Source organism: Halichoeres trimaculatus, unplaced genomic scaffold (genome assembly GCF_033239565.1).
Source record: "Halichoeres trimaculatus isolate MK-OKI-2021-1 unplaced genomic scaffold, fHalTri1.1 fHalTri1_scaffold_6, whole genome shotgun sequence".
Classification (NCBI taxonomy): Eukaryota; Metazoa; Chordata; class Actinopteri; order Labriformes; family Labridae; genus Halichoeres; species Halichoeres trimaculatus.
Window position 1 is genome coordinate 1,477,814 of NW_027437184.1, and position 11,505 is coordinate 1,489,318.

The window sequence follows — 11,505 nt, forward strand, 5'->3', positions numbered from 1 at the left end:
CTCTCAGATGACAGAGTGGACACTGCTTTACAAAATCTATGCATGAATTTGTTGTTTCTCAAATGGTTTTCAAATAGCGAGCTCTCAAAGTTGGTGAACCCCAAAGAAGCCCTTTCAGCTCCCCCTATTAGAATGAATGGGAGAGGAGGATTCGGCTCCACACAAGCCGTGGGATTTGGGCCTCTAGACAAAAAAATACGTGTTAGAGCTTTAAGAATAACATGGATAGATTCCTGACAAAGTTTACTACTAAAATATCTTATTTTTTGAGAGATTTAATTTAATTTTATCCCCCTTGCGAGTGGGGGAACAATGCTGTGGGGAGCCAACAGTGCATACAGTGAGTACGGTAAGGTACGGTACAGTACAGATGGCCAGTGTGAGCACTTCGAGAGGAGTTCAGGAGCTTGGACATCAGGAGGAGAGGAAGCTAGAAAAAGTCTGTTGGTTTGGAATTATCAAGGTTGGAGAAGCCCCCAGATTTTACCCAGAACTTGTCAGGGGGTTGTACATCCCACCTGGTCTGGGATGCCTCAGGATTCCCTTGGAGGAGCGGGAAAAGGTTTCTGGAGAAGGGATGAACAAGGTTGATTTTCTTGGACAGCTTCCTGTGAGACCTGACCCCAGTTAAGAAGAAAATGGGTGGATGGAAGAAGAATCCAATGGGGGCTCTGTGCCTTGCTCAAGTGCACCCTTACAGCAGCAGATACCAATTACCTTGCCCTTACCTGTCAGCACTGGGAGTTTGGGGAATTCAACCAGATAAAAAAACCCACTGAGATCAAGATTCCTTTTACAAGCTTCACTCTGAGTTTGGTAACTAACTTCTTTCAATGTGTGTTTTATAATTGGAGACCAGATCTTACGGAAGCATATTGCATTCACTTGAAGAAAAAAAAACAACTCAGGTTTTTCAGAGTAATTTATTTTTCGGTTTGTTTTTTGTGGTAATTAATTTTGTTTTTCTGATTAATATTTTTTTATTGGTTTGTCTTTTGTTATAATTATTTCTGTTTTTATATGTAATTTTTTGGGTAATTCATTTTGTTTTTTTGATAAATATTTTTTATTGTTTTTTTGTTGTAGTTTTTTCTGTTTTTCTGATTAATATTTTTTTTGTGGTAATTAATTTTGTTTTTCTGATTAATATTTTTTTATTGGTTTGTTTTTTGTTATATTTTTTTCTGTTTTTATGTGTAATTTTTTTGGGTAATTAATTTTGTTTTTCTGATAAATATTTTTTTATTGTTTTTTTTGTTGTAGTTTTTTCTGTTTTTATGAGTAATTTTTTTGTGGTAATTAATTTTGTTTTTCTGATTAATATTTTTTATTGGTTTGTTTTTTGTTGTAATTTTTTCTGGTTTTTTGAGTAATTTTTTTCCTCCTGTTTTTAGGAGTAATTTTTTTTCCCTGAAGTGTCGAGCTACTTCGAAATTCCCGTGAGAACCTCCAACCTGCAGACGACTCCCGTAGATGTGAGGTGGCTCCTATAAATAACGCTATGATCTGCATAAAAATGATTAAATACGTTTGACACATTAGCACACAGACTTTTTAAATGTATTGAAAATAAAAAGTGTCTCAGAACTGAGCCTTGGGGCACTCCTTTAGTAAGTTTTTTATTTGTAGTTTTCTGGTGATCTAGTGTTTCCTCTGCGACTCCAAACCTCTGAAAAAGCCAGATCAGCGAACCATCAGGATTTATTTATTTAAAATAACTTTATTAATAGATGGGGCTCAATAAAAAGAGGAGAGGGGAGTCGATGAGGGTTACAGGGAAAGACGAAGAGGAAAGTGTGTGTGTGTGTGTATCAGTTGTGTGAGGGGGTTCAGCTGAGCGCTGCACCAGATGTGAAAATGACTTTAGCAATATGTCATCTAAACAGCAAACTGAAGGGGATTTAGCTGAGCTGAGCTGAAGCACAGAAGAGCTGGGAATCCACAATGACAGTTAGCGTCTACTAGCTCTGAAACCGATCCTCAAAACCAGCTGAAGGGAAGTTTCCTGCTTGGTTTCCAACGTATGTTCGCAGATTCATGCTGCCCTTTCTGTGGAGCGGTATCTCAGGTCACATCGATAGCGGCGAGTCGGTGGAACGAGTTCTCCTGGTTGTGAAGCGCGGCTGATAAGACGACAAACACGAGATGGGTCGAGTCAGATTATGTCGTCCAGAAGTTTCACCGGATCATCCTTTTGTTTGGGTTATCGCAACACGACTCGTTGGATCATCTGTGGTGATGCCGTGACCTCGTCTCACACACATTAAAACACACGTGTGCAGAGTTACAGGTGTCCCTTTTTTAGCCTGAAGGCCGCGGACACACTTCTGCACAGAGAAGCTCGTGCAGCTCGTTGTTGAATCTGAAGAAATCTGCGTGTGTTAGAAATGAGCAGCATGATAGGAATACTCTACAATAACAACAGCTGTGTGTGTGTGTGTGCTGGGTGTGACGGCCTTATTCCTGACATGTATAATACGCTGTAAACGAAGCGGCGCACCAACACGCAGCTGCAGCTCCTTCCTGAATCTGTGTTTTTGAAACATTCAGATATTATTTCCAACACGTCTCTGGCTGCCGCTCGCTGCATTGTCTCCTGCGGTAAACCCGACCGTTTAGGCAGCGCAGCGGGCCAAACCACAGCACAAATAATTATTTGCATACTCAGTGTCCGACCCTGGACCGGTTCCTTTCGAGGATCCAGCCTTGCCAGAGCCGATAATGGAGGGTTTCTCCTCCACCTGCCCGCGCCGAAGCTTCCTGTGTTGATGATATGTATGTGGCCCGGTGGGGTGGAGATGACAATGTAGGTGTGGAGGAAGTCAGATGCAGGTGTGTGTGTGTGTGTGTGCTGTCCCAGGTGGGTGCTGACAGACCGGCAGGTAAACAGGCAGGTTGGTCTCTGATCTCACCTGTTGGAGCAGACTCTGCAGCGCCTGCAGGGCTCCAGCAGCGGAAACACCTCCACCTTTATGTGATGCAGCAACCATCCTCTGCGTCTCCTCTGCCCTTTGTCCTTTTTTTCCTCCTCTCTCTGCCTTTATCTCTCCCTCACTCCTCCTCTCCCAGGTGCTTTCGTGTAAACACCCAGGAAACAAGCGAACGAGGAGGGGGAAGGGCGGAGGAGGGAGGGGGGGCGCCTCAGGGTAACAGCAGCACAGGTGGGCTGGGGGGGAGGTGACAAGTGTGTGTGTGTGACAGGAAGAGCTGTGTGTGTGTGTGTGTGTGGAGGTGCTTTGGAGAGGGAGGAATGTTACACATCCAGATTATAACAGACCACCCTATAAAACCAAGAGGAAGTGAGTTAAGTACACAAACACACACACACACACACACAAACACACACACACACACACACACTCTGACACCAAGCGATCTGACTGGTTTGGGTTTCAGTTGTAACGTACAGAGGAAGTCAGTGAATTATTTCCTTATGTAATGTTTTCTTTCAGTTTTGAGGTCAGGCAGCAGCTCTGCTCAGTGGACTTAAAAAGAAAACTAACATCCTAAAGTCGTGAATGTTTCTGTACAGACGGGTAGCAGTAAGGTTAGCGGTGTGTCGCTAATTAGTTATCTTTATTCTGTGGGACAATAAATAGAAAATGTTCTTTAAAGCTCCTGTAAGAAGTTTTAAATAGTGATGCACGGTATTATCGGCCAGGTCGATAATCGGTCTATCCCTAGTTTATCTTTTCTTATTTTTCACAGGAGATAAATATATCATAACAAATGTGATCAGAGGATGTACCGTAAATGCTTAATTAGTGACATGTTTTACTGTTTAAAACAACAGTATGAGATGTGACATAAGAAAACAGCCACTGCTTCAACCACAGAGGGCACAAACTGAAAGTTCATCGCTTTAAAGCAGCGAGTGTTAAAGGAGCTTTAACTCTTCAAGCTCTGGCTTCTTTTTTTTCTGTGTCTCTGTTAGAAAACAACAAATTGAGAGTTTTGTTTAGTGTTTAAAGAGTTCAAGTACTTTTGTTTGTATCTTAAAAGATGTTTTTTAGAATAAGAGCTCTGTTTTTGTCTATTTGTACGGAAGCCCTAAGGAGACATTTAAGATTGAGGAAAAAAAAATGTTTTTTTTTTTTTTTCTATTTGTTTCACCAGATTAAGAAGAAACCTGAACTGATCATTACGTTTTTTTCCAGATGAACAAAATACGAGCTTCAGAGTTAGTTCAAGCTTGGCCTCAGAGTTAGTTTTTGTTCCCCGGTTTGTTTCCAGGCTGAGGCTCTTTTCCCACACGTCAATCCCTGTTCACCTTCCCAGAATCCTTCTCTTCCCACAGCCCTGTCCTCCCCAATTAAAGGTGTCAAAGTCCAAAAAAGAAAAAAGAAAATCAAACCAAGGTATCGATCCATTGTTTCGCCTCTATTTTCAAAAGGACACAAAAAATGTTATCGTGAAAAAACAGGATAAAATTATTTTAAAAAAAAGAGGAAACCAGCTTTGATATCCTGTAATAAACACAAAATAAATCAATGTATGAATAAAAGAAATGAGATTTAAAAATAATAATAAATTAAGATTTAAAAAAGTATGTCACATTTGGGCTTCCGTACAAATTTGTGTGTTGTTTGTGTTTTTAATTGACAGTCACTCAGGTAAGAAAAGACAGGACTCAGGGATATATTTAACAATATATATTTCCATTGTCAATGTACATTCCATTTCGACATAAGCTTTCTTCACAAACAAAAAGTTGGCATCTAAATAAATACTATATAAAATAGAACTTCAAAATAAATATATCTATAAAGGGAACCTTTTATATGAGAGATTTTTTTTCTTTTTGTTATATCTAAACAAAACAAAAGCACAGATCTCGTTCTGAATCCCCAACATCGACGTTGCAAAGGCATAAAGGAATGGAGTAGCATCACCCAGCTGTGAAAGACTTTTCCCGTGTTGAAATAAAAACCGTGTCTGCAAACGAGCGACACGCAGCACTGAAGCTACAAAAAGACGTGTCATGATCAGTCCGTGGTTGTCGGTGGTTTTTCCTTGAGCATGCTAGCGAGCACATCTTAAAGTGTAAAGCTAATGTGAAGTGAGCAACTCCTGCAGTGACAGAGCTGAGGCGTAAAAGAGAAGAATAAAGGCAGCGACTTTTTCAGAAAAAAGAGGTCCGCTGGTTAAAAAAGATGGCACAGAATGCAACCGGAGAGAAAAACAAAGACAGAAGAAGAGGGGAGGGAGAAACGGCGAGACGGGAGAGGACCTGTCTTCCTCTCCCCGTCTCTGTGGTGCGACACGTTTATGCACAGCAGCTGTGTTTGTCAATCAAGGCCAGGGGTGTTTGTTGGACAACTTCTCAGGGAGAGGAAGGAGGGAAGGGAGGAAGGAGAGAAAGAGGAGGAGGAGAGCTGAGACACTGAGCAGTAACAGCAGGAAATGGGCTGATCCGGATCGGGCTAGATTGTGTTCCCTGTGTGGATTCAATGAGTCCACAGTCTTTAGGACTCAGAGAGGAACCGGGGAATTAGCTTAGCCTCTCGACTGCTAATGAGCCATGGATAGCGTAAACAGCTGAGCTTTCCTGTTTTTGTTTTATTGCCGGGCACACTTTTCTAAACCAAGTGCTTGTGACAGAACGACAGACCTGTCCGTGTGTCAAACCTCCCGTCCTCTCAAAATAGATATCTAATATATTCTCTATATACTTTGTACTGAATCGTAGTTATAATGTACCATGCAATCTTTCGAGGACATTTAAAAGTCTCATCTAAAGAACACAAATGTTGTGAAACTATTTACAGCAAAGAACATTTCACCTGCATAGCTCTATTCCTAAATATATTGTCAAAACATTTGTGATTTTTGTCGTCCCGCCGTCGGGTCCCACAATCATTCAGCGTTTTGGCACCTTTCTGTCAGACTGAATTGCTAGGTTTTGAAAATATTGCCTCATACATTCAAGACTCAGGACAGTGTGTTTTCTTCTTTTCCCCCCTCCTGTGTGATATCAGCGTTGTGCAACAAGAAAAATACAGGTATGAGCAAAGTGAGGCCTCCGAGTGGAAGTGAACATGACAGGAGAGGTGTGTGTTATGGAGCATTACAGACAGGAAAGGCCATCAGTGTTAAAGGGCAGCGTGCCTTTAAGAACCAACCGCCATCAACTCCATTTGGCAGGAGTGCATAACGACTGTGATCACTCAGACAGCAGAGAAACACGCCGCTGTACGCTAGCTTCCTTTGGCAACGTCCTGCGAATGTCACGCAAGCCACAAAAACAGACGCGCTTAGTGACGGGGTGCGGCCTGATGACCGAACGGATGAACGGGGTGGTGAAGTGCACGCAGACGTGACAGTGGCGTGAGATAGCTGAGGTGGTTAATACTGTGCTTTAGTACATCCTCTAAGGGGTCTGCGTCTTTCTAAAAAGGTTGTGCAAGTGGCAGGTTTTGGATTCGGACAAAGGCTGAATAGATACAAACACCACGGCGACGACGACTTTGCGATGCCCTCTCCTCGCCACGCTCTGCGCTCTCTGCACTTGCACTGTTTTCTGCTCACTTAGCTTACCTCTCTTAAATTATTCACTATTGCCTTTTTGCCCCTAAATGTCTCTTTGCCGTCTTGTGCAAAGAGGAAGTAGACCCGGCTCTGGAGGCAGTTTTGGAAACCGACACGCTGTAGGCCAAGTTCTGGAGAGGAGTACTGGATCAGTCCCTGAGAAGGTTGGGTGTACTTTTTTTGTTTTTACACATTTCTCTACAACACATCGACTTCTAGCACGGTGGGTAACCATTAGACGAGAGCATGCAGGTCGTGACATGCATTACCTCTGAGGTGGTTGGTGAACAGCATTCAGAGTCTAAACTCGTGTGATCGTCCCTCTATGCACAAAATCTACGGGAAGTATTCAAACGCTCAGCTCAGAGATAAAGTGTTAGCATTACCAAGCTAGCATCTTTAGGCTAAAGGAGGAAACAGGAGGAGAGAGTGAGCGCGTAAAGTGGTGGTTTCACTCTCCGCAGTAAAGGTAATCACTTGTTTTTGTCTCGGCTCGCACCGAGCGACTCTGGGCTGTGCTTTCTGGGAGTTTGGGAGGGAGGTCGGATATTCAGCTCTACCAAAAAAACCTTTAAATCCTCCAAGAACCAGGCTCTGGTTAGTTACCGTTACGACTGTAGCTGAAAATACAGAGCAGCAAAGAGGTACAATCACTTTGTGCCTTCAGCCGTCTTGTCTCTTTCCTTCGTGAGTCACTCGAACGAAAAACCTCGTCACAGGGCCTGATCCGCTCCGGCTCGCTGAGACCAGGCCCCTTCACATCATCCACCCTATCACACACAGGTCAAGAAGCTATTTAAGTACCTTTGTTTTACATAAGTCATCTTCCAGCAGATTAATGGGGTAGTTTAAGGGGTTGTTGTTGGATTGTCCAATCCAGAGAGAGCAAGCAAGTACTGCGTGGTCCAGTCTGTGTCTGAGCAAGGCCACAATCAGCCAGTTTGGTCCAGTATCATGACCCCTGCTGCTGCTGCTGCTTCTCAAGAGTCCCAGCTTTCGCCTCCACGCCCCCGTTTTTACACACGGGGATGCTGACGCCGGCCTGCGAGCTCTTGCAGCGGCAGCCGGGCCGGCTAACATTGTCGTAACACTTCTGTCCCAGTTTAGCCAGCCCCGTGGCCGGCAGGTAGCACACCAGGCAAGGCAGGACGACGGAGAGGGCGGCCATGAAGGACCAGCGCGCACAGCAGTTGGCCTGGGAGCACGAGCAGGGCTTGTCGGCGCACGAGCCCTCGTCGTCCTCGTCCTCTGTGCAGTGGTAGAAGATCCCTTTGACCAGGCACATGCAGGTGGCGGTGTCCACCAGGCTCTGGGCGGAGCACAGGCACTCCTGGTTGCAGACCCAGCAGGAGGGGAGGGTTCGGGGGAGAGTACACTCCGTGCACCGGCACTTCCCGCAGTGCTCGCAGAGAAGGAGGTGCTTCTTCTCGGCCGGGGAGGAAGGGATCAGCGCCAGCCCCTGCTGGCCTCCAGTGGTGCACACGCCTCCTGAGGGGGGCATCTTCGCAGACTTGAGGTCCAAAGATTTAGAGGAGAGGGAGGTGGAGGAGGAGGAGGTGCGGACTTTCGACTCTGAAGGCGGGAAGCAGCCTGGAGTCTGGGATGTGATTGTGTTGACGGCACCCTGGTGGGGCTGCAGGCCGGGGTGGTGGTGGTCCACCGTGGGGTTGGGCGCAGCGTGGTCCAGCAGCCTCTGATCGGACGAGGTGCTGCTGCTGCTGCTGATGGAGCTGGGCCTCCCGCTGAAGGAGATCCACGGGTGGGTGGTGGTGTCCTGGTGTGGGTGGGGCTCGCACCGGCCCTGTGGGTGGTGCTGATGATTGTGATGATGGTTGTGGTTGGCCCCCAGGAAGGCCTCCTGGTTCTGACCCAGCCAGGTGATCCTCCGGCCGGCCGACTTCTGGCTCGGGGGCTGCTGGGAGACGACGGCGGGGCTGTCGATGTAGTCGTTCTCCACGTGCGAGGACTTGATCTGGTCGATGGGGTAGATGGTGAGGGGGTGCTGCAGGCGGCCGTAGGGCACTCGGCTGTCCAGCAGGGGCTGCGATATGAGGGAGGAGGACACTCCGGGGATGTGGTGGGGAACCCTGGACTCCATGTGTCGGCTGGTGCCTGGCACGTCGTCACTCTAGAGCAGCATTTAGCAGAGCTGCAGAGACACACACACACAGAAAAACACTCATGACTGGCTGCAAAGACGGTAACGCCACATCATCTGTCAGATTATCATCAACCAAACCGTCACTGGACGTTAACACCTTTGATTTCTACAAGATACTTTCCCAGATGTCACCGTTTCCTCGAGGTCAGGTCCTAAAATCTGATTTTGCTTCTGCCACCCGTTTCTTCATCTCACACATTAACAGGTTAAGCAGCTTTCCTGACAAGCGAGACTTTCTGCAGACGCCCACCTCTGACAGAGGAATATTAAACCCTCTGACGTTAAACGTTCAGCGTCTGAGTGTTGATCTTTCACCGTGAATACCAAAAACCTCCTCTTTTCTAACTTTGACATCAGAACAATGGAAGTTGGACTCTCGTCGCCTCTTTTCCAAAGAGCAGGGAGCACCGAGGAGCAGGGCTTGCATGCAAAAGACTCCAAGATGCAAAACAAGGCCGAGAGGGCGACCAGATGGAAAAAGAGACTTGGACAAAGCCGACGGGGGCTCAGCCTGCAGGAGGAAACAGATCTGTGCAGGCCCAAACTGGATGTTCAGACTCTGAGGAGCGCGGTCTTGTGAATGGATCTGGTTTTTGTGAATGGGAGCTGCAGGGATGACGGAGCATGGGTTCACAAATTTCACAACAGACTAAAAAAAGCAGAGCTAACCTGCTTTAGAGACAACAGAGACATGATTGGAGATAAAGGAGGGAGCACAGATCATCGACGCTCCAGGATCAGACTCTAACACCACAAAAACTGATTATTCAGTCTGATTTTTGTGCCATAATTCCTGGATAATCCCTGAATCCTGAATCAACCCGCTTCGACCTGCTGTTTCCCCTCGTTTCCGAAATCCTGTTGCAGAAACCTGTTGCGACATCGCTGGCAGCGACACAGGCGCTTGTGATCGTCAAATCTCCAGCTTTATGAGATCCAAACCGGAACAGTTCGTGTGCAAGTGCGCGCGCATGTGTGTGAGTGTGAGAGTGCGCGTCCCTCCCTTCAATATGTGAATGGACTGAGTCATAAAAACCGGAGGCGGCCGCTCGGCATACTCAAATAGCATGTTTATAACCACGGATCTGACACAGTCTCTCTGCGTTTGGGTTGAATCATGGCTGATAAGGAAATCTGAGCACTCTGTGACAGCTGGAGACGCGGGTTTGGTGCGTAAATCCAGCACTGGCAACGAAAAAGGAAGCATAAATCAGATTTTTAGTAAAGTTTAATGGTTAAAAATGTGAAATCTGTTGGAGAAAAACCACCTGACACAGCCGACACGCCGCGCCAACCAGGCGGTCTCTGCAGAGACACGCAGCCGAGCCGCCCGAGCGGACGCAGGCTCAGACAGATGAGGGGGATCGACCAGTTCCGCTCGTATCTATCGTGACAGTCGCTTTCTGAAGCTTCAAAAATAACATCTGAGGGAGTTAAATGTTAAAGCACGACGCAGTTTCCTCCCTGTCTGCGCGTTTGGCACCAAAACGTTGGTTAAATATTGACTCAAAGTGCAAACAGCTTGTTGCAGGAGCGTTTTCATGCCTGCGATCCGGAGAGGAAGAGCTGAGCGTAGGCAGCAAACGCAGCTCAGAGACGGGCTGCTGTGTGTGTGTGAGTGTGTGTGAGTGTGTGTGTGCAACCTCACGCTAAATCTAACAAATAATTTAAAAAAAAAACACTGAAAAACACTCAAAGAGCTTCACTTACTGTGGTTTCAGGATAAAACTCTCATCTCTTCGTTGCGCACCACGACTGCGCACACGCTGTAGTCCAATCAAAGCGAGTGAGTATATCTCCACAAACGCTGAGGTGAATTAATCCAAACGTGGGGAGTAGTTTCAGGATCTCTGCCGAGGGGAGAGCGCCTCTCCTGCTCTAAAATCTCCACTCGCTGGTGCGTAAAAGACGACTGCGGTTGTGGACGCAGAGCTGTGGATATGATGTTGCAACCACCGAGGGGGAGGGCAGAGAGTTTTTATGAATGGGAGGGTAAGAGGGAAGGAGAGGGACGGCACTGCGCAGATGCCTGGCTGCTTTTTTTTCTCTCCCTCAGTTTTGTGAATGGGAGGGCTGAAATGCGGAGGTTACATTTTTATGAATGGGGAGGACTCCGAATGGCATTGCGCAGGCGCGATGTCGAGATTTTTATGAATGGGATGAAATGGCGAATGAGGGGAAGAGAAGGTGGGGGATTTTTTTTTTTTTTTTTTTTTGGTCACAAGGGCAAAGTCAGGGCTGATTTCCATACAGAGCCTCTCGCTTTATTTCTGCCGTTTAATTTATGTATCCGCGCAGCTTCCTGCTTCACGTTACAGGAGAGCTGTGTGTGCTGCTGTTGTGTAATAAAGGAAAGGAAGCGTCCTCTTCCACCAGATCTCATCTCTAACGTAAAATCATGAGGGGAACAGAAACACCTCGGCACAGACATGAATCCGCCTCACACGCAGCCTGATCAGGACGCAGTAATGGCCGCTCCCCCTGCGTCCTGCTCCATCTAAAGCCGTTTATTACCAACAAGGACGTGCCCTTCCTTCCTCTGCCACAATGTGAGGTATGACTACAGCCTCCATGGTAGTGTAAAAAAAAAAAAAAAACAGAGGAGAAAAGGAGGAGGAGGAGGAGAGGGGGAAGGGGGCTGTAACGCCTCCTCTGAAACGCAGAGCAGCATGAGGGCAGGCAGGATCCACAAAAGGACAGGATGTTGTTGATTTGTACCGAAACCACACGGAGGAAATGAGTGTGAATTTCCTTTCTCTCTGACATCCCCGTGTGTGTGTGCGTGTGTGTGTGTGTGTGTGTGTGTGTGTCCTGCA

The 11,505-nt window shown here is 46.6% G+C and overlaps 1 protein-coding gene across 2 annotated transcripts; it reads right to left on the reverse strand.

Annotated features, from left to right (window-relative positions):
• Positions 1-4,637: 4,637 nt before the first annotated feature.
• Positions 4,638-10,716, reverse strand: spry4 (sprouty homolog 4 (Drosophila)). Of its 2 annotated transcripts, none has more exons than XM_074673100.1 (2): positions 10,400-10,716; positions 4,638-8,677 (listed from the first exon to the last, which is right to left on the reverse strand). In XM_074673100.1, the coding sequence occupies exon 2, from the start codon at positions 8,624-8,626 to the stop codon at positions 7,481-7,483; it is 1,146 nt and encodes a 381-aa protein (XP_074529201.1). In that variant the 5' UTR covers positions 8,627-8,677; positions 10,400-10,716; the 3' UTR covers positions 4,638-7,480. The 2 variants fall into 2 exon arrangements, with proteins under 2 accessions (XP_074529201.1, XP_074529202.1); XM_074673101.1 differs by lacking the exon at positions 10,400-10,716 and adding an exon at positions 9,359-9,750.
• Positions 10,717-11,505: the final 789 nt, after the last annotated feature.